The following is a 27,968-nucleotide window of genomic DNA, read 5'->3' on the forward strand; positions in this document are numbered from 1 at the left end:
CAGCAATCCCACTGCTGGGCATACACACTAAGGAAACCAGAATTGAAAGAGACACATGTACCCCAATGTTCATTGCAGCACTGTTTATAATAGCCAGGACATGGAAGCCACCTAGATGTCCATCAGCAGATGAATGGATAAGAAAGCTGTGGTACATATACACAATGGAGTATTCCTCAGCCATTAAAAAGAATACATTTGAATTAGTTCTAATGAGGTGGATGAAACTGGAGCCTATTACACAGAGTGAAGTAAGCCAGAAAGAGAAACACCAATACAGTATACTAACACATATATACAGAATTTAGAAAGATGGTAACGATAACCCTGTATGTGAGACAGCAAAAGAAACACAGATGTATATAACAGTCTTTTGGACTCTGTGGGAGAAGGCGAGGGTAGGATGATTTGGGAGAATGGCATTGAAACATGTATAATATCATATGTGAAACGAATCTCCAGTCCAGGTTCGATGCACAATACAGGATGCTCGGGGCTGGTATACTGGGATGACCCAGAGGGATGGTATGAGGAGGGAGGTGGGAGGGGGGTTCAGGATGGGGAACACGTGTACACCTGTGGCAGATTCATGTTGATGTATGGCAAAGCCAATACAATATTGTAACGTAAAAAAAAAAATAATAATAATAAATGTAATGGTTATATGAAAATCTAAAAAAAATTGAATTTTAATTAAAAAAATAAAAAAAATAATAAAATTGGGTTTGGAATACCCATTTCTCACGTAAGATACTGCCTTCTTACAAGTTGTTGTTTTGAAACACAGGAAAAGTGGGATTTCTACTCAGAATTTGCACATCAATAAAAATGTACACACGTAAAAGTGACAAGTCTAATGTAAAGTAGCAGGGTGACACAATAGAGGATGGTTATGCAGGTCTGCTATTACTTCTCTTTGTATCCACTTGACCAAGTCAGTTTAATCTCTCTGGCCTCAGCATTTTTTTGATTAAGTGGAAGGGGTGGAATTAGTTCCATCTACAAGACTTATTCTAGTTCTAAGGTTTTATGAATCTATCTTCATACTAATCAGCCATGATTCTTTCAATGATGACAGATCTTAAGCCAAAAACTGACATTACAAATATAAATGTAAAAATCTAAATTTTACATTGAAAATTTGCTTGCTGAAAAAAGAAATTCCTTAAGCTTCTGAGATTATCACACACAGCATCATTCACTCTATGCAAGTAGACAAAATTTTTCCAAGTGTATTTATAGAAACTTTATGCATGGGCTAGTCAACAAAAGCATTTTGCTGTGCAACTCAAGTAGGACTAAATAATTTATGTACATAGCGACTGATGTGCCTCATACCTTATCTTTCATACAGGCATAAAGGCCAAATGTCGTTTATGTAATATAGTCCAATTAAGAATATATGACTGTGTCAATAAGATAGAAAATGACAGAAATACATTTTCTTTATGATACCAAGTAAGGAACTAAGTTTGATGACACATGGCACACAATTTGGTTTTTGAATTCAACCATGAAAAACTCCACAGTAACTCCATTTTCTCAATAGAATTTAATGGAAAACAAAACAAAACAAAAAAACCCTTTAATGTCAACTTAAAATCACTAAGAAAAATCAGTTTCTTTATAAGATTAAATCTGTGCTTCATAATGATAATACTAACAAAAGAGAAAAGAAAAAAGACACCAATGATTGTTTTAAATCATTACCTAAAATCATTTTTTATGAAATGTTTAACAATTGCTTGAAGGGATAATAAAGCAGAAAAGATTATATAAATCATTACAATGAGTGCTTGATGGTATTGAATTCTGCCTTCACCAAAACCTTATATATTGACCTTCCTCCCACTGCTTCTTTGGAGCAGTGTCTCAGAGCTATCTGAGTTGCTGCCTCCTAAGCTGCAGTCCTCATTTTGTCCCAAAGAAAACTTACCTTGCAACTGTCAAATTGTACATCTTTTTTAGTTGATAGTTATGGTGACTGACAAAGCGACCCAGATCGGACTACTTTCCTTTGCCTGAACTCCACAAGGAACTGGAGATCTGGTGCCAGCAGTGGCCCCTTGTGCCCATTTGCCTCCTTGGGGAGTGCAGACAAATTTAGGTAAGTCTCTCCTGGTTCTCAAATCTCCCATATTGTTTGAGATTCTGAGTTTTATTTGACGGTGGAGCAGGTTACCTGCCCCCCTCCCAGTTGGAAGGATATTGGGGCAGGGCTCAAGTGAAACTTTTCATCCAGGGTATACCCATTCATGGTCTAGACACTGAGCGGGGCTTGGTTGAAAGATACTGAGAAATTCCCACCCAGTCAAAAGACACTGGGTGGAGGCTGGCTGAAAGATGCCAGGGGAATTACCCACCCAGTGGAAAGGTATTGGGGTACTGGTCAGGGGTGGGGGGGGTCAATTGAAAAAAAAAATCGAGGAATACCTGGAGCTCAGCTGAAAGATGCTGAGGTCACTCCATTGTAGGGGACTCAATGGTCTTTGCTGAGTGGTTAAGTAAGAAGCTGATCTGACAATTTCCCTCATTCGACTGCCTTTATAGACTTTGTTGGAATAAAAGGAGAATATATGAGAGCTTTACTCTGAAGAAAAGGGATGTCTCCTCCTGGCCAGTTTTTGGTTTTCTCAGGTGACTGAGAAATATGCGGGAGTGGTGGAGGTCTAGTCCTGATACCATGTGGTGGTCCCATAGGGAAACCCACTCATTAATTAAAATACTTGCTTGTCCAGGGGTTGCACATTACTAGCCATTCAGCGACTTGATCAGCCATGATGGTTTAGATTGCCAGAGGCAGAATCTGAAACACGTAAAATGAGCTGAAAAACTCTGAGATGACTCCTAGAGGAGTTAAGCTCGCAAGCAGCACACTGGCCCACTACACGATTTCACTAGTGATTTTTATCCCAGGCAAATTCAACTTAAAATGGGAAACAGAATATCAAAAATAGAAACAAAGGGGTATCAGAAAGTCAGCCTTTAACACTCCAGCAAGATTCATGTACAATAGGTATGGAGCTCATACTTGCAAGTACCTAGTTCATTGAAGAAACTAAACTAAAGGAGATCTCAACCTAAAATGGCCAAGTTGGGACTCTTTTGATATTTCAAAATTGATATTTTTGTGTGCACAATTAGAAAAGGCCAGCTGTGCTTGCTTTGATTGGTATCTAGAAGCTTCTAAAAGAAGAAACAATAGAGTAACTTCTTTGTAGAAAACCAACAAGAAATTGCTTCAAACAATATCAGGACTGAAAAAGGCTGCTAGCACTGACTCTGCCAGGTTGCAGGTCTAGTGGGATTGAGAAGTAATGTTTTGCATTTATGCCATTTGGCTTTTGATATGCAGGTATCACTTTGCCATCTTTTTTGGGGCATTCTTGTCACTTGACTTTTGATTTCTGGATATCTCTTTGCATTTTGTTTTATTTTGAGTGTTACTACCAGCTGGTGAGGTTCTGGTTTGGTTTGGTATTGTTGGTTTGGTTTGAGCACTCTAGACATCTGGTACAAACTGCTCGAGCTAATATGGGAAATATTTCCTCTTAAGTTTTCACATCCCACCTGGGAAGTCACTGGAAAAATTTGTAAATGACTGGTCAACCTGTAGCTATGATCCAATGACAAGAAAAATGGCCTAAAACATTAGATCTTTATTGACACAGGATAGGAAAATGGACTGAAGTTTATTATGTCCAGGACTTTCTCCTATAATCAACAGCCTGGAATTAATCAAACTGAGACCTTCACTTTCCCAGAGGGACAATCCCTGCTGGGACAACACTTATTCGTCAATCTGCCCCTGTTATCAGAGCTGGTTTGAGCACTCTCTAATTTAAATTTTAGCTCAAGCTGGAATCAAGATTGCCAGGAGAAAGAAACATCAATAACCTCAGATACCCAGACAACACAACCCTTATGGCAGGAAGTGAAGAGGAACTAAACAGCCTCTTGATAAAAGTGAAAGAGGAAAGTGAAAACGCTGGCTTAAAACTCAACATTTATTAAACAAAGATTATGGCATACAGTCTCACCACTTTATGGCAAATAGATGAGGAAACAATGGAAACAGTGACAGACTTTATTTTCTTGGGCTCCAAAGCCACTGCAGATGGTAACTGTAGCCATGAAATTAAAAGACGCTTGCTCCTTGGAGGAAAAGCTATGACCAAACTAGACAGCATATTAAAAAACAGAGACACTACTTTGCCAACAAAAGTCTATCTAGTCAAAGCTATGGTTTTTCCAGTAGTCTTGCATGGATGTGACAGTTGGGACTATAAAGAAAGCTGAGCGCCAAAGAATTGATGCTTTTGAACTGTGGTGCTGGTGAAGAATCTTGAGAGTCCCTTAGACTGCAAGGAGATCTAACCAGTCAATCCTAAAGGAAATCGGTCCCGAGTATTCATTGGAAGAACTGATGCTGAAGCTGAAACTCCAATACTTTGGCCACCTGATGTGAAGAACTGACTGATTTGAAAAGACTCTGATGCTGGGAAAGATTGAAGACAGGAGGAGAAGGAGACGACAGAGGATGAGATGGTTAGATGGCATCACCAACTTGAAGGACATGAATTTAAGCAAGCTTCAGGAGTTGGTGATGGACAGAGAAGTCTGGTGTGCTACAGTCCATGGGGTCACAAAGAGTCGGACACAGCTGAGTGACTTAACTGACTGACTGATGAGACCATGACCACAGAAAGAAAAAGACAGTATCACCATATTAGACTCCAGAGAAAACTGATTAAAATGAATTTTTTTATTTCTTGGAAACTGCAGAACCAGTTCTTTATTGCATATGCAATTAAAAATAGTTAGCTTATTAAAAAGGCCTGCCTAGGGAAAAGCTTGAAGTTAACCCTTGCCATGTCCTTGAAATACACAGCCCAGTTTGCCTGAGACCTTACTCTTGGGCAAATTAGAGATTCAAGCTAAAAAACAAGTGGGGAGAGGGCAAAGAGACATTTTAAATCTCAAAGAGAAAACTAAGATATCTCTGTCTGTAATTACATATGTCTCAGTGTATGTGTTTGTTTTTGGATAATATTGCTGAGATCAGTTTGTAAATGAGCTGTAATCTAACTGGCCTAAAGAAAATTAAGTGCTTTTAAATCTAATAATTCTAAACACAAGAGAAATCAACCTAAATGTATTTCAGGTTCATGTGAACTAGGGAATATTTAGTATTAAATACTTGGTATTAATGTTTGTTGATCTAATATAGACATATCTAGGAATCATTAACATTAGGCAGAATATTTTCATTGTGCCTAGGTTTAATATGTTAAATATTATTATATGTTACATGACTGTCAACAAAGAAAGTACCTCAAGTCCAGAAACTTCTAAAAAATGCAAATAAGATATGAACTTTTAGATAGATAAGCTCTATTAAAAATAATTAGGAATGTCTGTCTAAAACAGTCTCTCTAGATTGAGGTAACTTGAATTTCTAAGAGTTGTGGTAAACTAAGTGATGAGAAGTCTACTGAATAGCTAGGTCATATCCAAATAAAATAAGAGTTTGAAATATTTATTAGTAAACATTAATTTTCTATTACAGAAAATCTAAAGAGATTTAGGACTATTAATGAATAATGTTTGGTACCATCTTGAGATTTTCTCTATAAGAAAGCAAATATTTTTTGAAATTATCACTGGTATTCATGCTCACCAATCTAAAGAATGCTAATATGAATGTCAGTTCTTGGTTGCTTAAGGAAAATAGAATGTATGTTTTCAGTTAAAAAGGTATGAGGAATGGAATTGGATTTTAGGAGGGGAAAAGAAGTAGGTCTGACTCACAGGTGGCTCTTTCAGGATGGGAGAACAAAGTAATGGGTACAGAAAGTGGTAAGAAGGTTTGTGCAAAGTAGACCCTGAGAAAAGAGTTCTGTGTATGGTCAGGACTGACTAAGTTTAAAATAAATTTAATTAAGTTTATCTTTCCATGAAGTTGCTCAGTCATGTCTGACTCTGTGACACCATGGACTGTAGCCCACTAGGCTCCTTCATCCATGGGATTTTCTAGGCAAGAATACTGGAGTGGGTTGCCATTTCCTTCTCCAGGGGATCTTCCTGACCCAGGGATCGAACCCGGGTGTCCCTCATTGTGGGCAGACACTTTACCGTCTGAGCCAACGGGGAATCCTAAAAGCAAGCAGGTGCAAAAACTTGAATTTGGCTTTTCTCTCTGTGAAGAAGACATCTTTTCTTCAGATGTTGAACTGTCTTTGATAATAGATTTAAGTTTCTTTATCTCTTAAATGATCTGTTCTGAAATCCTTTATTGTTACTTTGGTTAAGCTATTGTTTCACAATGACCTATAATCTTATCTGACGGAGTGTTCTAAATCTTTTTGATATTTGTTGAAAATTTTCGTAAATCATTCTAATGAAGCACTTTTGACTTCTAGCTAACTTTGGGATGCTTCAGAGGGCCCCTGAAAAATCCCAAAGAGAGATATTACACTACTTAGGTTAATTCTGAACACAGAATTACATATGAAGTATTGTCAAGTGAGTAATAAGTTTCAGGTTACACTGAATCTGCCTGCAATGCAGGAGACCTGGGTTCGATCTCCAGGTAGGGAAGATCCCCTGGAGAAGGGAGTGGCAACCCACTCCAGTATTCTTGCCTGGAGAATCCCAGAGGAGTCTGACGGGCTACAATCCATGAGGTGGCAAAGGATCCGACACAACTGAACAAGTAAGTACCTACATAAAATTTTTGATTATCAAGTATACATATACATCAAATACATATGTGTATATATATTTAGACTATATATTCATAAATATATAATAATGTCACAGATAAATAACACCCTGTAACATCAAATCTCAGAATAAGACAGCTGCTACTGATGGAATATTTATAAAAAAGAGATTTCAAGCAGCTTAGAATACAAATAAGCAATGTAAAGAGTGTGAAACTGTCAAATGGAAGGGCTACAGAGTTAATGTTTCACACATTTACAAATTATTTTAAAAGAAAATAATTAGATTCATTTAGGATATAAGGAAGGATGAGTAGAAAATAAAGATGTAAGGTATGTTGTGAAAGATGCACTACGTATACAAAAAATTAACTTTGAAAAACACAATAAGTAAATTTCAAATATTTAACAAACTTAAAACTTTAGCCAAATTATCTGTAGGGAAGGGAAGTTAAGTTGACTTATAGATTTTAGAAAAATGTAATGCTACTACTTTAAAAAGATAAAATAACTAGACTAACCTAGATTTGCTATCGGTGTATCAAATACACTTAGCCAATACTGACCTCTGTTTATATAACAATTACAGTAATACCTCATTTATTCAGAAGTCTTTTATCTACCATCAAGAAAGAAGAAGTATGCACCCCCATTAAAAAAAAAAAAAAAGGCTTCAGCACCCAAGGTAGATGTTACAATACACACAGACTAACATGACCAGTTTGGCTAACTTTTCTGGCCCTCTGCAGATTCCAAGTAGGAAATAAGGGGGGAGGGAAGTCAGTGGAAAGAGCTGCCAGAAAGAACATCCTGACAGCTGCATGAAAACAGCTGGAGGAAGACATACAAAATGTAGATGCAAGAAATGAAATGCTTGACAGAACAGAGGCATTTAGTATAGGAACAAGTAGATCTAAACACTTCAACAGGCCTTAAGGGCATTGTTAGATTACAAGGAAATACAATAAATAATGTTCATAATATTCTTAATTATAAGATAAAGGTCAACTATATGTAAAATAAATAACTAATAAGGACTTACTGAGAATACTACTCAATATTCTGTAATGGCCTATATGGGAAAATAATCTAAAGAAGAGTGAATATATGTTTATATATATATGTAACTCATTTACTCTGCTGTACAACTGAAAACAACACAACATTGTAAATTAACTATACTCCAATAAAAACTTAGAAAAAGAAAACTGTTGGGACCAGAAAACCAAAAAAGAGAAAAGAAAAAGGTTAAAATGTTTCATATATTCAGTGTAGTATGGTGAAGGAAATGTGTGAAACATGCTGCTGCTGCTGCTGCTGCTGCTGCTGCTGCTGCTGCTGAGTTGCTTCAGTCATGTTCAACTCTGTGCGACCCCAGAGACGGCAGCCCACCAGGCTCCCCTGTCCCTGGGATTCTCCAGGCAAGAACACTGGACTGGGTTGCCATTTCCTTCTCCAATGCATGAAAGTGAAAAGTGAAAGCGAAGCCGCTCAGTTGTGTCTGACTCGCAGGGACCCCAGGGACTGCAGCTTACCAGGCTCCTCTGTCCATGAGATTTTTCCAGGCAAGAGTACCAGAGTGGGTTGCCATTGCCTTCTCCAGTGAAACATGCTAGGAAGGTTAATTATTTAAAAACTCCAACTCAATAAATTTCAATCCTAAAAGGATACATTTCAAAAGAAAGTATTTGTGGAGACTACAGCACCCTACTGGGGACTAAATAAATAACGTAATATTGACCAGCATTTACAAGCTAACGGATATTTCTAACTGGCTCTCAAATTTTTCCTATTTAGTATCAATTTCATTGTAGTGAAAATTCATTTAACAAATCATTTAAAGTATTTTTATTTTGAACAAAAGGTATTCCCAGTTTCCTTAGATGGTATCTCTGCTAGCCATTTCTGGTCTGTACACAGAGCAGAAGTCTAGTTTTTGACTAGGATATTGTACTGTGCTGTCACTTCAGTCATACCCAACTTGTTGTGACCCTGTGGACTATAGCCCACCAGGCTTCTCTGGCCATGGGATTCTCCAGGCAAGAATACCGGAACAGGTTGTCATTTCCTTCTCCAGGAGATCTTCTTGACCCAGGGATTGACCCTCATCTCTTACGTCTTCTGCACTGGCATGTGTGTTTTTTTTTTTTTTTTTAACCAATAGTGCCACTTGGGAAGCCTCGGGTAGAAAATTATTCTGAAATAAATACAAGATAATCACTGGCTCAGCTCACCAAGGCATGTGTCCAAATTTTGGAACACATCTCTATGGTTCCTAGAGTTCTCTCTAACTCTGGTTATCAGTATTTAAGTGAAAAGCAGTATGTATTGAGCACCTATAAGTTCCATGCACTATTCATATGAATTTGATTCTGATAACAATCTAGAGGTAGGTACGTCCATCATATCTATTTTATAGATAAGGAAGCTGAGGTAAAGAGAGTTTAAGTAACTTGCCTAAAGTCAATCGAACTAGAAAGAGCTAGGATTTAAACCTAGATTGTTCTTAACTGAAATATAATACTGTATCATTAGAATGCATCTTTCTTGTTAACTGAACTATTTAGTTGCCTTGCAAGTACCTTTCATATATACCATACCCATACCGTATGAGGGTTAACTTCAATTGTACACTTATGGTTTTATAAATTCTAAATCAAGCCAAATATAAGCCATGAAAAAAAAATGTAAAATTAAGGAGACTAAAAGGTGAAAGTGAATTTAAAATATTTGCCACATACTTAGGACTATGGTGTTGCTACAGTACTGACACAGCATTAGATGAAGAATTAAAAAGTCTAAAGCATGTGATTTATAAAAAATAAAAACTAAAATACAAATTGAAAACACTGAGAAAATTATATATTCTAGCTTATTACACAATGCCTAAAATATTAAGATTGTCTTTAACAAAAATAACAAAATGAATTTTATGTCTACTTCACTGAATGCAATATAGCAATTGAATACTATTTATTAGGTTGGTGCAGATGTAATTGCGGTTTTGGACTGTGAATTTTAAATCATTATAACTAGACTCAAATAAGTTTGAGTAATCTCCGGGAGTTGGTGATGGACATGGAGGCCTGATGTGCTGCAGTCCGTGGGGTCGCAAAGAGTCGGACATGACTGCATGACTGAACTGAACTGAACTAGATTCAAATACATCTTTATTAATGAAATCAGGAACCATTACAATCTTCACATTTCTTCCTTTAACTTATTTTCTGTAGCGTAAAAATCCATGCTTCAGGATTTGACGAACTCCTGGAAACCATTTTCTGCCTCCTGCTGGTTGTGGAAGCATTTTCCCTGCAAAAAGTTGTCAAGATGCTTCAAGAAGTGTTAGTTGGTTGACGAGAGGTCATGTGAATATGGCAGATGAGGCAAAACTTTGTACTCCAATTCTTTCAACTGGTAAAGCGTTGGTTGTGCAACGTGCAGTCGGGCATTGTCATGGAGCAGAATTGGGCCCTTTCTGTTAACCAATGCCAGTGGCAGGCATTGCAGTTTTTGGTGCATCTCATCGATTTGCTGAGCATACTTCTCAGATGTAATGGTTTTGCCGGGATTCAGAAAGCTGCAGGAGATCAGACAGATAGCAGACCACCAAACAGTGACTGTGACCTTATTTTGGTGCAAGTTTGGTTTGGGGAAGAGCTTTGGAGCTTCTTTGCATTCCAACCACTGAGCTGGTCATCACTGGTTGTATAAAATCCAGTTTTTGTTGCATGTCACAATCCAATCAAGAAATGGTTGACTGTTGTTGCATAGAATAAACACTTAAAATGTCACTTTTTTAAATTTGCAGTCAGCTCATGAGATACCCACGTGTCAAGCTTTTTCACCTTTCCAATTTGCTTCAAATATCAAACCATCATAGAATGGTTGACACTGAGTTCTTTGGTAATTTCTCATATAGCTGTAAGAGGATCAGCTTTGATGATTGCTCTCAATTGGTTGCTGTCAACCCCTAATAGCCAGCCGCTGTGCTCATCTTCAAGGCTCTTGTTTTATTTGCAAAACTTACTGAACCACTACTGCACTATATGTTTGTTAGTAGTTCCTGGGCCAAATGCATTGTTGATGTGAGTTGTCTCTGCTGCTTTACAACCCATTTTGAACTTGAATAAGAAAATCATTTGAATTTGCTTTTTGTCTAACATCATTTCCCTATTCTAAAATAAATATAAAATACTTTTCGTTGCAATGGTGAATGGAATTGTTTCCTTAATTTCTTTTTCTACTTTCTCATTATTAGTGTATAGGAATGCAAGGGATTTCTGTGTGTTGATTTTATATCCTGCAACTTTACTATATTCATTGACTAGCTCTAGTCAATGTTCATCGCAGCACTGTTTATAATAGCCAGGGCATGGAAGCAACCTAGATGTCCATCAGCAGATGAATGGATAAGAAAGCTGTGGTACATATACACAATGGAGTATTCCTCAGACATTAAAAAGAACACATTTGAATCAGTTCTAATGAGGTGGATGAAACTGGAGCCTATTATACAGAGTGAAGTAAGCCAGAAAAACACCAATACAGTATACTAACACATATATATGGAATTTAGAAAGATGGTAATGATAACCCTGTATGCAAGACAGCAAAAGAGACACAGATGTATAGAATGGACTTTTGGACTCTGAGAGGGAGAGAGTGGGATGATTTGGGAGAATGGCATTGAAACATGTATACTATCATGTAAGAAACGAATCACCACTCTATGCTCGATACAGGATACAGGATGCTTGGGGCTGGTGCACAGGGATGATCCAGAGAGATGATATGGGGTGGGAGGTGAGAGGGGGGTTCAGGATTGGGAACTCATGTACACCCGTGGCTGATTCATGTCAATGTATGGCAAAACCAATACAGTATTGTAAAGCAAAGTAAAGTAAAAATAAAAATTAAAAAAAAAGAAAAAATAAAATAAATATAAAATACACAGCAAGTAGTAAGTCATTAGCAAAAAAACATAAAGTAAGAAATGCACACTAACATGATGTGTAACATAACCACACTTATTTAAGAATGTATTCCAAACTCAAATGGCAAAGTTCAACAATGTAAAACTGCAATTACTTTTGTACCAACCTAATAATATAAAGTACAAAGCAACTGAACAACAGAAAACCATAGTATTGGTCAACCATGAATTATACTATAAAAGGTCTAAAATGTCTATCCTGTTCTCAGTGGGAAGTGAAAGCTAGTGCTATTTCAAGAATGAGAGTTTGATTCCCCCCACTTTATTTTTTAATATAAATTTATTCATTTTAATTGGAGGCTAATTACAATATTGTATTGGCTTTGCTTTTTAAAAATTTATTTATTTTAATTGGAGGTTAATTACTTTACAACATTGTAGTAGTTAAAAAAAAACAATGAGAGTTTGAGCAATAGATATTGAACAGAGGTAATAATGAATTCAGTAGCAGAATCAGTCAACAAGTACTTAGTATGTGCTCACAAATAACATGAAATCTTTCTTAGCTAAGAGAAGAGTATCTGTGGCAAATTTAAATTCCTTTGTCTTCTCATGTTTACTTAAATGGAGAAAAACACTTTTGAAATCAATAACATCATTAAAAGGAAAATAAGTCTTCATATATAGATTGTAATGGTTAATGAAGAATTGATTACACTAGAGTAAGACTTTAATAAAACCCAGAATTTAAAGTAAAAAAGACTTAACAATGACCAACTATATCATACAGGGAACTATATTAAATATTTTGTAATAACCCATACTGGGAAAGAATCTGAAAAAGAATCACTGAATCTCTTTGCTGAACTTATGAAACACTGTAAATCAACTATGCTGCTACTGCTGCTAAGTTGCTTCAGTCGTGTCCAACTCTGCGCGACCCCATAGACGGCAGCCCACCAGGCTCCCTCATCCCTGGAATTCTTTAGGCATGAATACTGGAGTGGGTTGCCATTTCCTTCTCCAATGCATGAAAGTGAAAAGTCAAAGTGAAGTCACTCAGTCGTGTCAAGACTCTTAGCGACCCCATGGACTGCAGCCTACCAGGCTCCTCCATCCATGGGATTTCCCAGGCAAGAGTACTGGAGTGGGGTGCCATTGCCTTTTCCAACTATATTTTAATTCAAAAAAGACTTAAATTTTTACTATATAATTTCTATTTTTTCTCTAGAAGCCATAATTTTTTTATAAGTATATCTTACAAACAAGCTAATTTGCTCGTCAGCAATGTTAAACAACTGTTTAAACAACTAAGCTATAAAGGCAGTTTTTTCATATATGTGTGAAATCTGGACCATTGAGGGTGTTCAATTTGTATTGTAGCAGACTGGAAATAAATACTTCAAACTGTGGATTCAATCGTACACAATCAAAATTATAATGAACATCTGGTATAGTATGTTAAATTTTGGTCATACTACTATATGATCCTTTATTCTTGTGGCATAATCAGTTAAATCTGTTTTTAATTCATACTGTAGAAAAATCAGAAAATCAAGGTTAAAAAAAAAAAAACAAAAAAACCTAAAAGTTAGTTTATCTGTCTTCCCATCATTTAGGGATAACCACTCATCCACTAAACATTCACTAAACGTCATAACCACTATTTATAGTGGATAACCACTATTTGGCATATACTCTCTGGAATTTGTTACCTACAAATATACTGATGTACCTATAAATACACATATATGTGTGTGCATGTGTATATATAAACACAAATATGCTCATCTCTCACAATACAAAATTAGTTCATAACATAAAACTTATATAAGCAAACTTTATATTATCATTATACTTAACATGAAACCACAAAGTTTCTTATATACCATTTTTAAGGTGAGAAGCATGTTCTGTAATTTTCTTGAAGAACTCCTAGATCATTTTAGACCACAATGGCTTATCCTCCCTTTAATATTCATTGCTTGCATTCTTAGTTTACTCTAATGTGCTTTGCTTACTTTGTTTTTGTTTTCATTTTTAGCTTATTTGTTGTTGCTTTGCTCTTCCCCCATAAAATTAAAACTTCTGGAGATTATGAACTATTTATCACTTTCTGCCTTATTCCCAAGACTTAGGGTAATGCCCTCTACTTAACCTATGTTTTAAAAAATGCTTAGTGAACCAAGAAACATACTTGCAATACATAGGACAAAGGGTTGATACCCTTAATGTTTATTTATTTTAATTTTCTATGGTGAAATTATCAGGCTTACTTTTTATTTTTTAACTTAATTAAACAATTTTTAATTAATATACATTTATTTAATTGGAAGTTAATTACTTTACAATATTGTATTGGTTTTGTCATGCATCAACACGAATCCGCCACAGGTATACACGTGTTCCCCATCCTGAACCCCCCTCCCTCTTCCCTACATTGTGTTAGTTTCTGGGGTATAGCCAAGTGAGTTATACATACACATATATCTACTCTTTTATAAATTCTACTCCCATATAGGGCATTAACAGTATTGATATGTGCTATAGAGTAGGTCCTTATTAGTTATTTATTCTATATATAGCAATAGGTATATGTTACTTTCAATCTCCCAATTTAACCTCTCCCTTCTGCCCTGCTCCATGGGGCTTCCCCTGTGGCTCAGCTGGTAAAGTATCTGCCTGCAATGTGGGAGACCTGGGTCCGATACCTGGGTTGTGAAGATCCCCTGGAGAAAGGAAAGGTTACCCACTCCAATATTCTGCCCTGGAGAATTCCATGGACTGTATAGTCCACAGGGTCACAAAGAGTTGGACATGACTGAATGACATTCACTTCCACCACTGCCCCACGTTTGTTTTCTACATCTGTGACAGAGAATCAATTACTAGGCAGATAGATAAGCAGTCCAGAGTCCGCAAGGAGGAGAATGGGGTCTGAGGGTCTTGAAGTGGAGATAGAGGTCTGGAATTCTCCAGGAGGAGAAAAGGACAAACTTTTTTTGTCTACATTCCTTAGTCTTAGTCAATTACACAACTCAGTTTAAAACTCTGTACTAGGGATTATACACCAACAATGTATCCTGCTTGAGGACAGTTTCTCCTTCCTGAAAATCTTCTGACTATTCCTAACATCTCAGAATATATATTATGGGAGTGGATCTGGTAAAATTTTCATAAACTTGAGACAGTCTTTTGATTCATTGTAATAACTAATTAAAAGGTATATAACTCCATTACTAACACTAGCAAGGGGCTATTCTTTCAGCTTCCTTCTGATGTCTATGTCAGAAGCTTTCTCTGCCTCTTTTATATTTTAATAAAACTGTATTACACAAAAGCTCTGAGCTATCAAGCCTTGTCTCTGGCCCCGGATTTAATTCTTCTCCTCCAGAGGCCAAGAATACCAGTGTCTTTCATGGTTCAGGAACAACCTTTCAGGGCTTAACTTCTGTTTTGTAAATAGGTTTAACTGTACCATTTATTTACATTCCACATTTAAGTGATACCATATGATACTTGCTTCCTTTATGTGACTTACTTTACTCAGTATGACAATCTCTAGGTCCATCCATATCACTTCAAATGTAATTATTTCATTCTTATTCTATGGTTGCTTAATATGCCACTGTATATATGTACCACACCTTCTTTGTCCCTTTCTCCAGCAATGGGCATTTAGATTACTTCCACGATCCAGCTTTTATAAACAGCAGTGCAATGAACATTGGGGTACATCTATCCTTTCGAACTGTGGTTCTCTCCAGGTATGCCCAGGAGTTGGATTCCTAGATTATACGGTCAGTTCAGTGACTCAGTAGTGTCTGACTCTTTGCTACCTGATGAATCGCATCACACCAGGCCTCCCTGTCCATCATCAACTCCTGGAGTTCACTCAAACTCACGTCCATCGAGTTGATGATGCCATCCAGCCATCTCATCCTCTGTTGTCCCCTTCTCCCCCTGCCCCCAATGCCTCCCAGCATCAGAGTCTTTTCCAGTGAGTCAACTCTTCACATGAGGTGGCCAAAGTATTGGAGTTTCAGCTTTAGCATCATTCCTTCCAAAGAACACCTAGGACTGATCTCCTTTAGAAGGACTGGTTGGATCTCCTTGCAGTCCAAGGGACTCTCAAGAGCCTTCTCCAATACCACAGTTCAAAAGCATCAATTCTTTAGCACTCAGCTTTCTTCACAGTCCAACTCTCACAACCATACATGACTACTGGAAAAACTAAAACCTTGACTAGACAGACCTTGGTTGGCAAATTAATGTGTCTGGTTTTTAATATGCTATCTAGGTTGGTCATAACCTTCCTTCCAGGAGTAAGCATCTTTTAATTTCATGACTGCAATCACCATCTGCAGTGATTTTGGAGCACACAAAAATAGAGTTTGACACTGTTTCCACTGTTTCACCATCTATTTCCGATGAAGTAATGGGACTGGATGCCATGATCTTCGTTTTCTGAATGTTGAGCTTGAAGCCAACTTTTTCACTCTCCTCTTTCACTTTCATCAAGAGGCTTTTAGTTCCTCTTCACTTTCTGCCATAAGGGTGGTGTCATCTGCATATCTGAGGTTTTTGATACTTCTCCCAGCAAACATGCTTCCAGCTTGTGCTTCTTCTAGCCCAGCGTTTCTCATGATGTACTCTACATATAAGTTAAATAAGCAGGATGACAGTATACAGCCTTGACATACTCCTTTTCTTATTTGGAACCAGTCTGTTGTTCCATGCCCAGTTCTAACTGTTGCTTCCTGACCTGCATATAGGTTTCTCAAGAGGCAGGTCAGGTGGTCTGTATTCCCATCTCTTTCAGAATTTTCCACAGTTTATTGGGATCCACACAGTCAAAGGCTTTGGCATCGTCAATAAAGCAGAAATAGATGTTTCTCTGGAACTCTCTTGCTTTTTTGATGATCCAGCGGATGTTGGCAATTTGATCTCTGGTTCTTCTGCCTTTTCTAAAACCAGCTTGAACATCTGGAAGTTCATGGTTCACATATTGCTGAAGCCTGGCTTGGAGAATTTTCAGCGTTACTTTACTAGCATGTGAGATGAGTGCAATTGTGTGGTAGTTTGAGCACTCTTTGGGATTGCCTTTCTTTGGGACTGAAATGAAAACTGACCTTTTCCAGTCCTGTGGCCACTGCTGAGTTTTCCAAATTTGCTGGCATATTGAGTGCAGCACTTTCACAGCATCCTCTTTCAGGATTTGAAACAGCTCAACTGGAATTCCATCACCTCCACTAGCTTTGTTCCTAGTGATGCTTTCTAAGGCCCACTTGACTTCACATTCCAGGATGTCTGGCTCTAGATGAGTGATCACACCATCGTGATTATCTGGGTCATGAAGATCTTTTTTGTACAGTTCTTCTGTGTATTCTTGCAACCTCTTCTTAATATCTTCTGCTTCTGTTAGGTCCATACCATTTCTGTCCTTTATTGAGCCCATCTTTGCATGAAATGTTCCCTTGGTATCTCTAATTTTCGTGAAGAGATCTCTAATCTTTCCCATTCTGTTGTTTTCCTCTATTTCTTTGCATTGATCGCTGAAGAAGGCTTTCTTATCTCTTCTTGCTATTCATTGGAACTCTGCACTCAGATCCTTATATCTTTCCTTTTCTCCTTTGCTTTTCACAGCTATGTGTAAGGCCTCCCCAGACAGCCATTTTGCTGTTTTGCATTTCTTTTCCATGGGGAAGGTCTTGATCCCTGTCTCCTGTACAATGTCATGAACCTCCATCCATAGTTCATCAGGCAGTCTATCTATCAGATCTAGGCCCTTAAATCTATTTCTGACTTCCACTGTATAATCATTAGGGATTTGATTTAGGTCATACCTGAATGGTCTAGTGGTTTTCCCTACTTTCTTCAATTTAAGTCTGAATTTGGCAATATGGAGTTCATGATCTCAGCCACAGTCAGCTGCTGGTCTTGTTTTATGTGGTATCTCTATCTTTAGTATTTTAAGGAACTTCCATACTGCTCTCCATAGTAGCTGTACTAGTTTACATTCCTATCAACAGTATAAGAGGGGTCCCCTTTTCTCCATACCCTCTCCAGCACTTACTATTTATAGATTTTTGATGATAGCCATTCTGACAAGTGTGAAGTGATACCTCATTATAGTCGTGATTTGCATTTTTTTAATAATTAGCAATGTTGAGAATCTTTTCATGAATGTTTATTTTTATTATTTTTCTGTTTTACCCTTAATGTTTATATTGTTTTTATAAGATGATAAGAAAAGAATAATCAATTCAATAGACAAATTAAATGAATAAGTAATTCACAGAAAAAGGATAAATACCCAGTAAACACTATTAAAGGATGGTCAACTTCATGATTTATTAAATATACATTTAAACAAAATATCATTTTCTACTTTCAAACTGGTAATGGAGATTTGGTAAGATAATATGCGATGCTCTTGTATGTTTGGAGAAACAGACATGTTTGCTTATTTGCTTATTGGATGTGTAATTTGATATTTTTTTGGAAGAGGGGCAAAAGCCCTAAAAACTCCAGGAACTTTCAGAAACTTTGGGACATTCATTTATAGAAAGATGGAGTAAAGGTACCTTTCTCTATTGTTCTTGCTAAGTGGAGTTAAAAATCTTGGATATAATATATAAAATGAACATAAGAAAATTCTGAAGTAAAGAAATAAAGCAGAGCAGCAAGGGACCTTGACACCAAAGGAACAAAATGGCAGAGTTACCTGAGTTTTCTTTTTGCCTCATATATCCCAGAGTAGTTAGCAGAAAAACTGGCAACCCAGAAACATTAGTGGACTCAGACAAACAAAGCCTCAACAAAAGCCTGCCTCTCTCAAGTCAAAAGATCGAGAAAGGGGCAACTTAGCAAGACAGAAAACTTTTAGACAGTAATTTTTCTACCCCAACTGAACACTGCAGGAAAAAAAAAAAAAAAAACAAGGCCCCACCTCTACATTCACCATTAGTGCCTGAATGCGGAGTGTATGTAGACTTCCATTCTTCACCGGGTTATAATGAGGTGTCCCAACATCCCTGGTAGCGTGGTGTCAAAGAAGGCCAAGAAGGGAACCAGGATTTACCAGGAGAAACAGTCCCCACATCCTTTACCATATCAGCAGAGACCATGATGAGATCCTGGATTTTCACCCTTATCCAGCAATAAAGAAGACAGCTCCTCAGCCCCACTGGGGTGGTGTCAGAAGAGGCCACCAATGCCCAAGTAATAAAGCCATATTCTGTCCCCATGGTGTCATTGAGGTCACGTGGAGCAGTATCAAGGCACTGTTGCTCCTCCTACCAAGAGTGGAATCAGTGAGGCCTACTGGAGATTACAATCACTGAGCAGTAATAAGGAAGTGCTCCAATTTCTGCATGCCAGCAGGGGCCAAGCAGGGAACCAAGACTTCCATTATCAGCTGGCAGTAACAAGGGAATACACTCTTTCACTACCAGAACAGTGTCAGAGGAAGCCCAAGAATAAGATCTAAGTCCCATTATATAACAAAAATATCTGGGTAGCAATAAAAAATTATTCATTATACCAAAAGCCAGGACCTCAACTTCAATAAGAAAAGGCAATCAGAACAACACAGCTGCTGTATTTGTCTGAAGATTTAATGTAGCCATCATAAAAAATGCATCCATCAGTGATTGATTATAAACATGCAGGAAACAAATGAGATGACAGACAGTGTCAACAAAGAAAGAGAAAGTGTTACGAAGCAAGTAGAAAAGTTTTGTTTTTTTTTTTTTTTGAGAAAAGATAAATTGTTCATATCTGTTTACAAAAGCATAATATATATTAAAATAAATAAATTTAAATAAAAAAAGGATTTCTTCAATCCAGAAAAAAAGAACATTAAAACACCAATAGTATTCTAAAAAATAAAAATAAGTCACAACCATCACTCATCAGTTCATCTTGGTAATGATAATGATTGTTTTAATCTATCTTGGATTAGTAGTCTCCTGATATCTCTTTTTTGATTAGAGTTCTGAAAATCCTGATGTATTCCACAAGCACCAAGTAGATTTAAAGAAGAATCAAACATAAAATTTTAAACTAAAAAATATAGTAATTAAAACCTTAAAACATACTGAATAGGTTCAACAGCAGAATGGAATGCACAGAAGAAAGAATCATTGAACTTAAAAGTAGAACTGTAGAAATGGCACAATATGAACAAAACAGAGAAAATAGACTATATGAACATGAACAGAAATACATGTATTTTGCATTCTTCTTGCTTTTGTACTATGTTAGCATTGCTACCACTTTGGCTATATTCCTTCCTATAATTCACTGTGTCTAGCAGGGTACATTGCTCTCAATAGATATCAAAATATTTTTGAATTAAAAAAAAATGAACAGAGCCTCAGAGACATGTGGAAGTATAATGAAAAGATCTAATAGATAAGAGCAGTCCTAAGATAGCAGATGAACAGGATGGGGAGATCACTTTCTCCCCCACAAATTCATCAAAAGATCATCTGAATGCTGACCAACTTCATGAAACAATTTCTGAATGCTCTAACCTAAGGCGCAGTCTGGCCCAAACACAGAACAAAGGATTGAGCAAATACCAAAGGAGAGCTAGCCAGCTGCAGACCAGCCCCGCCCCTACTGACAGAGGGAGAGAGGCAGGCGGGCTACAGCTAGAACTGGAAGGCAAGCGACAATCTTGGCCCTAGAGACAGCATCCTCCACCAACCTGTGAGAGGGCTCCCAATCGCTCACAGTTGCTCCCAAGTCTTCCTGGGTTCCTGGACTCTTGATATCTGCCAGGAGAGTTGCAGCCAGAGATCAGCTCTCCAGAGGAGACACATGGCACACCTGAGACAGAGCCCTTGCTCTGCACCCAGGAAATGGAGGGGCTGGGACCCCAGAGGTGATTAAGATGCACAGCCCACCTGGTACAGTGCGTAGGCCAAGCACCTGGTCGCCTGAGCTGCTTGGACCTGGAAAGGGCACAAAATGCATTCCTAACCAAGTCTGTGCCTTTGTGGAGAACCTGAACAGAACAGGCTATGGTTTTTACTGTAGTCATGTATGGTTGTGAGAGTTGGACTGTGAAGAAGGCTGAGCACCAAAGAATTGATGCTTTAGAACTGTGGTGTTGGAGAAGACTCTTGAGAGTCCCTTGGACTGCAAGGAGATCCAACCAGTCCATTCTGAACGAGATCAGCCCTGGGATTTCTTTGGAAGGAATGATGCTAAAGCTGAAACTCCAGTACTTTGGCCACCTCATGCAAAGAGTTGACTCATTGGAAAAGACTCTGATGCTGGGAGGGATTGGGGGCAGAAGGAGACGGCGACGACAGGATGAGATGGCTGGATGGCATCACTGACTCGATGGACATGAGTCTGAGTGACCTCCAGGAGTTGGTGACGGACAGGGAGGCCTGGCGTGCTGCAATTCATGGGGTCGCAAAGAGTCGGACACGACTGAGCGACTGAACTGAACTGAACTGAACAGAACAGAGAACCCAAGAACCTGAACCTGAACAGCTTAGACCCAGGAAGTGCATACAACCCAGGGCCTGCTTTGGACAGTTTCTCTGCAGAACAACCTGGAGGCTGAGCAGTGTAGACCGGGAAAGCACACACACCGTGAGTGGGGCAAACCCAGTGTGGTCCATACATTGCGAGGACTCGCCACACACGCCAGTGATATATGTTTGCAGGGTTCGTCCCTCCCCACAATACAACCAAATAAGTCAGCATAAATAAGTGACCATCTTCGCCCCCTTGTGTCAGGGCAGAAATTAGACACTGAAGAGACTTGCAAACAGAGAAAGCCAAAATAAGCAAAGAAGAGGGAACCACTCTGGAAGTGACAGGTGCAAGAGATAAAAACCCTGTAGTTAGTATTGACTAACCATTGAAAGGGACCTACAGACCTTGATAAGTATAAGCTGTAACAAAGAACTATCTGAAACTGAACTGACCCCACACTGCCCTCAACAACTCCAGAGAAATTTCTAGATATATTTTAATTATTATCATTTTTTAATTTAAAAATTTTTTTCTTAACTTTTAAGTTCTTTATTACTCATTTAATTTTCATAACCTACTATTACACTGAAAAAAAAACCTATTTTTAAAACAAATTTCATGTTTTTTAATACTTTTTCTGATTTTGTTTTGTATTTTCATTATTGTATTTTTTTCAGTCTAACCTCTACTCTAGATTTTTAATCTTTGCTTTTTGGTATTTGTATCAATTTTGTACCTTTAAAGAGGAGAGTGAAAAAGGTGGCTTAAAGCTCAACATTCAGAAAACGAAGATCATGGCAACTGGTCCTATCACTTCATGGCAAATAGATGGGTAAACAGTGGAAACAGTGGCTGACTTTATTTTTCTGGGCTCCAAAATAACTGCAGATGGTGATTGCAGCCATGAAAATTAAAAGATGATACCTTCTTGGAAGGAAACTTATATGACCAACCTAGACAGCATATTAAAAAGCAGAGACATCACTTTGCCAACAAAGGTCCATCTAGTCAAGGCTATGGTTTTTCCAGCGGTCAGGTATGGATGTGAGAGTTGGACTATAAAGAAAGCTGAGTGCTGAAGAATTGATGCTTTTGAAGTGTGGTATTGGAGAAGACTCTTGAGAGTCCCTTGGACTGCAAGGAGATCCAATCAGTCCATCCTAAAGGAGATCAGTACTGGGTGTTCATTGGAGGGACTGATGTTGAAGCTGAAACTCCAATACTTTGGTCACCTGATGCAAAGAGCTGACTCATTTGAAAAGACCCTGATGCTGGGAAAGATTGAGGGCAGGAGGAGAAGGGAACAAGAGGATGAGATGGATGGATGGCATCACTGACCCAATGGACATGGGTTTCGGTGGACACTGGGAGTTAGTGATGGACAGGGAGGCCTGGTGTACTGCGGTTCATGGGTTCGCAAAGAGTCGGACACGACTGAGTGACTAAACCGAATTGAACCTTTAAGAATCTAATCTTCAGTATCCATTTTCCTTTAGGAGTGTGATTACTGGCTTGATTGTTCTCTCCCCTGTTGATTCCCCCTCTTCTCCTCCTGGTCACCTCTATCTCCCTTCTCCCTCTTCTCTTCTCCATGTAACTCTGTGAACCTCTCTGGGTGTCCCTCACTGTGGAGAATTTTTTCACCATTAACCTAGATGTTTTATCATCTGCACTGTATTGATGGAGAGGTCCTGAGGCTACTGTAAGAATAAGACTGAAAGACAGAGGCAGGAAGCTTAAATCCAAACTCGAGAACATCAGAGAACTCTTGATTCCAGGGAAAATTAAGAGACAAGAGCTCATCCAAAAGCCTCCATACCTACCCTGAAACCAAGCTCCACCCAAGAGCCAACAAATTCCACAGCAAGACATACCATGATAATTCTCCAGCAACACAGGAACACAGCCCTGAGCATTACAGTACAGGCTGTCGAAAGACATGCCAAACACACAGACACTCCAAAACTCACTACTGGATACTTCATTGCACTCCAGAGAGAAGAGATTCAGCTCCACCCATAAGAACACAGACGCAAGCTCCCCTAACCAGGAAACTTTGACAAGCCACTCGTCCAACCCCACCCACAGGGAGTAACCTCCACAAAGAGGAACCACAAACTTCCAACATACAGAAAGGGCACCCAAAACACAGCAATCTAAACAAAATGAAAAGGCAGAGAAATATTCAGCAGGTAAAGGAACATGATAAATGACTACAAAAACAAACAAAAGAGGAGGACATAGGGAGTCTACATGAAAAAGAATTCAGAATAATGATAGTAAAGATGATCTGAAATCTTGAAAATAGAATGGAGTTGCAGATAAATAGACTAGAGATAAGGATTGAGAAGATGCAAGAAATGTTTAACAAGGACCTAGAAGAAATAAAAGAGTCAATCAATAATGAATAATGCAGTAGCTGAGATCAAAAGGACTCTGGAGGGAACCAACAGTAGAATAACTGAGGCAGAAGATATGAAAAGTGATGTGGAAGATAGAATGGTGGAAATAAATGAAGCAGAGAGGAAAAACAAAAAAGGAATTAAAAGAAATGAGGACAACCTCAGACACCTCTGGGACAATGTTAAATGCCCCAACATTCGTATCATAGGAATCCAAGAAGAAGAAGACAAAAAGAAAGGCCAAGAAAATATACTTGAGGAAACAATAGTTGAAAACTTCCCTAAAATGGGGAAGAAAAGAGCCAACCAAGTTCAAGAAACCCAGAGAGTTCCAAACTGGATAAACCCAAGGTAAAACACCCGAAGCCACACAATAATCAATTTAATGAAGATCAAGTACAAAGAAAAAATATTAGAAGCAGCAAGGTAAAACCAACAAATAACACACAAGGGGATCCCCATGAGGATAACAGCTGATCTTTCAACAGAAACTCTTCATGTTAGAAGGGAATGTAAGGACATACTTAAAGTGATGAAAGAGAAAAACCTACAACCCAGAATACTATACCCAGCAAGGATCTCATTCAGATGGGAAGGAGAAATCAAAAGCTTTACTGACAAGCAAAAATAAACTGAAAATTGATTAAAGATCTAAATGTAAGACCAGAAAAAATAAAACTCCTTAGAGGAAAACATAGGCAAAACACTCTAACATAAATCACAGCAGGATCCTCTATGACTCATCTCCCAGAGTAATGGAAATAAAAGTAAAAATAAACAAATGGGACCTAATTAAACTTAAAAGCTTTTGCACAATGAAGGAAATTATAAACAAGGTGAAAAGACAGCGTACAGAATAGGAGAAAATAATAGGAAATGAACCAACTGACAAAGAATCAATCTCAAAAATATACAAGCAGCTCCTGCAGCTAAATTCCAGAAAAATAAATGGCTCACTCAAAAAATGGGCCAAAGAACTAAACAGACATTTCTCCAAAGAAGACATACAGATGGCTAACAAATATGAAACAATGCTCAATATCACTCATTATCAGAGAAATGCACATCAAAACCACAATGAGGTACCATCTCACACCAGTCAGAATGGCTGCTATCAAAGTCTACATGCAATAAACGCTGGAGAGGGGGCGGAGAAAAGGAAATCCTCTTACACTGTTGGTGGGAATGCAAACTGGTGCAGCCACTATGGAGAACCATGTGGAGATTCCTTAAAAACTGGAAACAGAACTGCCATACGACCCAGCAATCCCACTGCTGGGCATACACACCGAGGAAACAACAATTGAAAGAGACAAATGCACCCCAGTGTTCATCGCAGCACTGTTTACAATAGCTAGGACACGGGAAGCAACCTAGATAGTCATCAGCAGATGGATGGATAAGAAAGCTGTGATATATATACACAATGAAATATTACTCAGCTATTAAAAAGAGTGCATCTGAATCAGTTCTAATGAAGTGGATGAAACTGGAGCCTATTACACAGAGTAAAGTAAGTCAGAAAGAAAAACACCAATACCGTATCAGTTCAGTTCAGTTCAGTCGCTCAGTCAAGTCCGACTCTTTGTGACCCCATGAATCGTAGCACGCCAGGCCTCCCTGTCCATCACCAACTCCTGGAGTTCACTCAGATTCACGTCCATCGAGTCAGTGATGCCATCCAGCCATCTCATCCTCTCTCATCCCCTTCTCCTCCTGCCCTCAATCCCTCCCAGCATCACAGTCTTTTCCAATGAGTCAACTCTTTGCATGAGGTGGCCAAAGTACTGGAGTTTCAGCTTTAGCATCATTCCTTCCAAAGAAATCCCAGGGCTGATCTCCTTCAGAGTGGTTTGGTTGGATCTCCTTGCAGTCCAAGGGACTCTCAAGAGTCTTCTCCAACACCACAGTTCTAAAGCATCAATTCTTTGGCGCTCAGCCTTCTTCACAGTCCAACTCTCACATCCATACATGACCACAGGAAAAACCATAGCCTTGACTAGACAGACCTTAGTCAGCAAAGTAATGTCTCTGCTTTTGAATATGCTATCTAGGTTGGTCATAACTTTTCTTCCAAGGAGTAAGCATCTTTTAATTTCATGGCTGCAATCACCATCTGGAGTGATTTTGGAGCGCCCAAAAATAAAGTCTGACACTGTTTCCACTGTTTCCCCATCTATTTCCCATGAAGTATATTAACACATATATATGGAATTTAGTAAGATGGTACAATGATCCTATATATGAAACAGCAAAAAAGACACAGATATAAAGAACAGACTTTTGGACTCTGTGGGAGAAGGTGAGGGTGGGATGATTTGAAAGTATAGCACTGAAACACGTATATTACCACATGTGAAATTGATCACCAGTCCAGGTTCCATGCATGAGACAGGGCGTTCATGGCTGGTGCACTGGGATGACCCTGAGGGATGGGATGGGGAGGGATGTGGGAGGGTCTTCAGGATGGGGAACATATGTACACCCATGGCTGATTCATGTCAATGTATGGCAAAAACCACTATAATACTGTAAAGTAATTAGCCTCCAATAAAATAAATAAATTAATTGAAAAAAAGAAAAGATCCAATAGTCATGGCATAGAAGTCCCAGAAGGAGAAAGAGTGTTTGCTGAAAAATACTCAAAGAAATAAAGGACAAAATTACACAAATTTGAAAAAAAGATACAATCTTGCAGATTTAAGAAGCTGCACAAATTTCAAATAGAATAAATCCAAAGAAATAAATGCCAAGACCCATCATAATCAAAATTCTAAAACTCAAAGACTAAGGAGAAAAATCTTGGATGTATACTTGTAAGCCAAAAGCCATTATCTATGTGGCAAAAGCATACACACATTGTACCAATGTCAAATTCCTGGTTTTGATATTGTACTATAATTTGGTAAAATGTAACTAATGGAAAAAATTAGATGAAGGATACATGGGACCTCTGTGTATTATCTTTGCAAATTCTATGAATCCATAATTATTTGAAAATTTTAAAAAATCTACTTTGACCCAATAATTCCACTCAAAAAAACTTACAAAAAATAATTTATGCTCATAAATATTTACTTATAAAAATGGCTGGTTTTTATAGGACTATTAAGTAAAATTTTTCAAAACAATCTCAACATCATGGGATTAAATAAAAATGGCATATCCATAATCATTGAAAATTATATCACAGAATTAATTTAAAAGTTTTGCTGTATTAAAGTCTTTTTAAAAGGCAGGTTATAAACAGTATATAAATAGCATTGCATTTTATTGAAAATATATATGCATATACATCTAAAAAAAGACAAATATAATCAAGTGTTTATCATTCCTAAGGAGAAGGATTATAGTAATTTTACTTTTCTTTTTTACATCTTCCAAATTGTCAGCAGTGAATATATATTATTAAGACTGGGAATATAAAATATTTCACATAGAAAAATAATCTATAAAAGTAAATTTTAAAAAATAGTCAGAAACATAAAATAAATGCAATTTAGAAAATCCAAAATGAGTGCAGTTGCATATTTTATATGCTAACACAGATAAACTGACACACACAAAAAAACTGGCTAAAGTAATAGGGTGAAAATAATATGGTAAAGATTTACCTATATCACCATAAAAGGAGAAAAACTTGAGCTACTTTTTCAAATGGAAGTTTAGGATTATAGCAATATTGGGTAAGTTTGCTTGCTTCTCCCTGTTGGCATCATGCTCCCACTTCTCTTTGACCATGTTTTTACCTTCTTTTAGGAAGCAATAGTCCTACACTTGTAAGCATAGTCAAATCAGATTAGTCTTCAGCTTTTCACAATTCATGTTAACAGTTGTAGTAAAACTCAATATAAGTTTACAGAATTTAAAATAATCGTAGCTAATGATACTGTTATGTTTTCCTTCTAAGACTATCTAGAGCCTAATTTGTCAGTACCTCTCTTGTGATATTTTAATAATCTGCCTCTTACAGCTACTTCAGTATTTGTCATATCTGTCCCACTAGACTGGGAGTCCCCCAAATTCAGGGCCTATGTTGTATTCATCTTTAGCTACCCTGATATGCCTACCAGAGCACACTGCACTCAGCTAATATTGTCTTGTTTCATTGGATGTGCAGTAAGACTATGAATACTTCAGATCGGGAATGTCAACTGTTCCTTAATAATCCCTATGAATATGCAGTTTAGGTCTAGGCATAGTGATGGCCAATGTACACTTGCTTATTTTACTTACTGAAACATCTTTAAGAAATATGTTGTAGGCAGCATGATAACTGACTGTGTTGAGACAGAAATTTTGATACACACAGGTAGAAGAACAGATAGCTAGTTTAACAACGGTGCATGTGAAGATTTAGTTTTAGAAATGTTCAGAGGCAAGGGGAAGGTATGAAATGACTTA

The 27,968-nt window shown here is 37.8% G+C and overlaps 1 protein-coding gene across 3 annotated transcripts in view; it reads right to left on the bottom strand.

Annotated features, from left to right (window-relative positions):
- Window positions 1-27,968, bottom strand: part of CHM (CHM Rab escort protein) — a 249,481-nt gene that overhangs the window by 36,004 nt on the left and 185,509 nt on the right. Inside the window, exon 13 of one of the 3 annotated variants that reach the window (XM_060407430.1) lies at window positions 1,534-25,989. The exons of the other annotated variants lie outside the window; for them this stretch is intronic. Coding sequence (XP_060263413.1) covers window positions 25,802-25,989 — 188 coding nt within the window. The 3' untranslated portion in view covers window positions 1,534-25,801. Of the gene's footprint in view, window positions 1-1,533; window positions 25,990-27,968 lie in introns of those variants that run through there. 3 annotated transcript variants of the gene reach the window in all.

The sequence above is a fragment of the Ovis aries genome, chromosome X, assembly GCF_016772045.2.
Source record: "Ovis aries strain OAR_USU_Benz2616 breed Rambouillet chromosome X, ARS-UI_Ramb_v3.0, whole genome shotgun sequence".
NCBI lineage: Eukaryota > Metazoa > Chordata > Mammalia > Artiodactyla > Bovidae > Ovis > Ovis aries.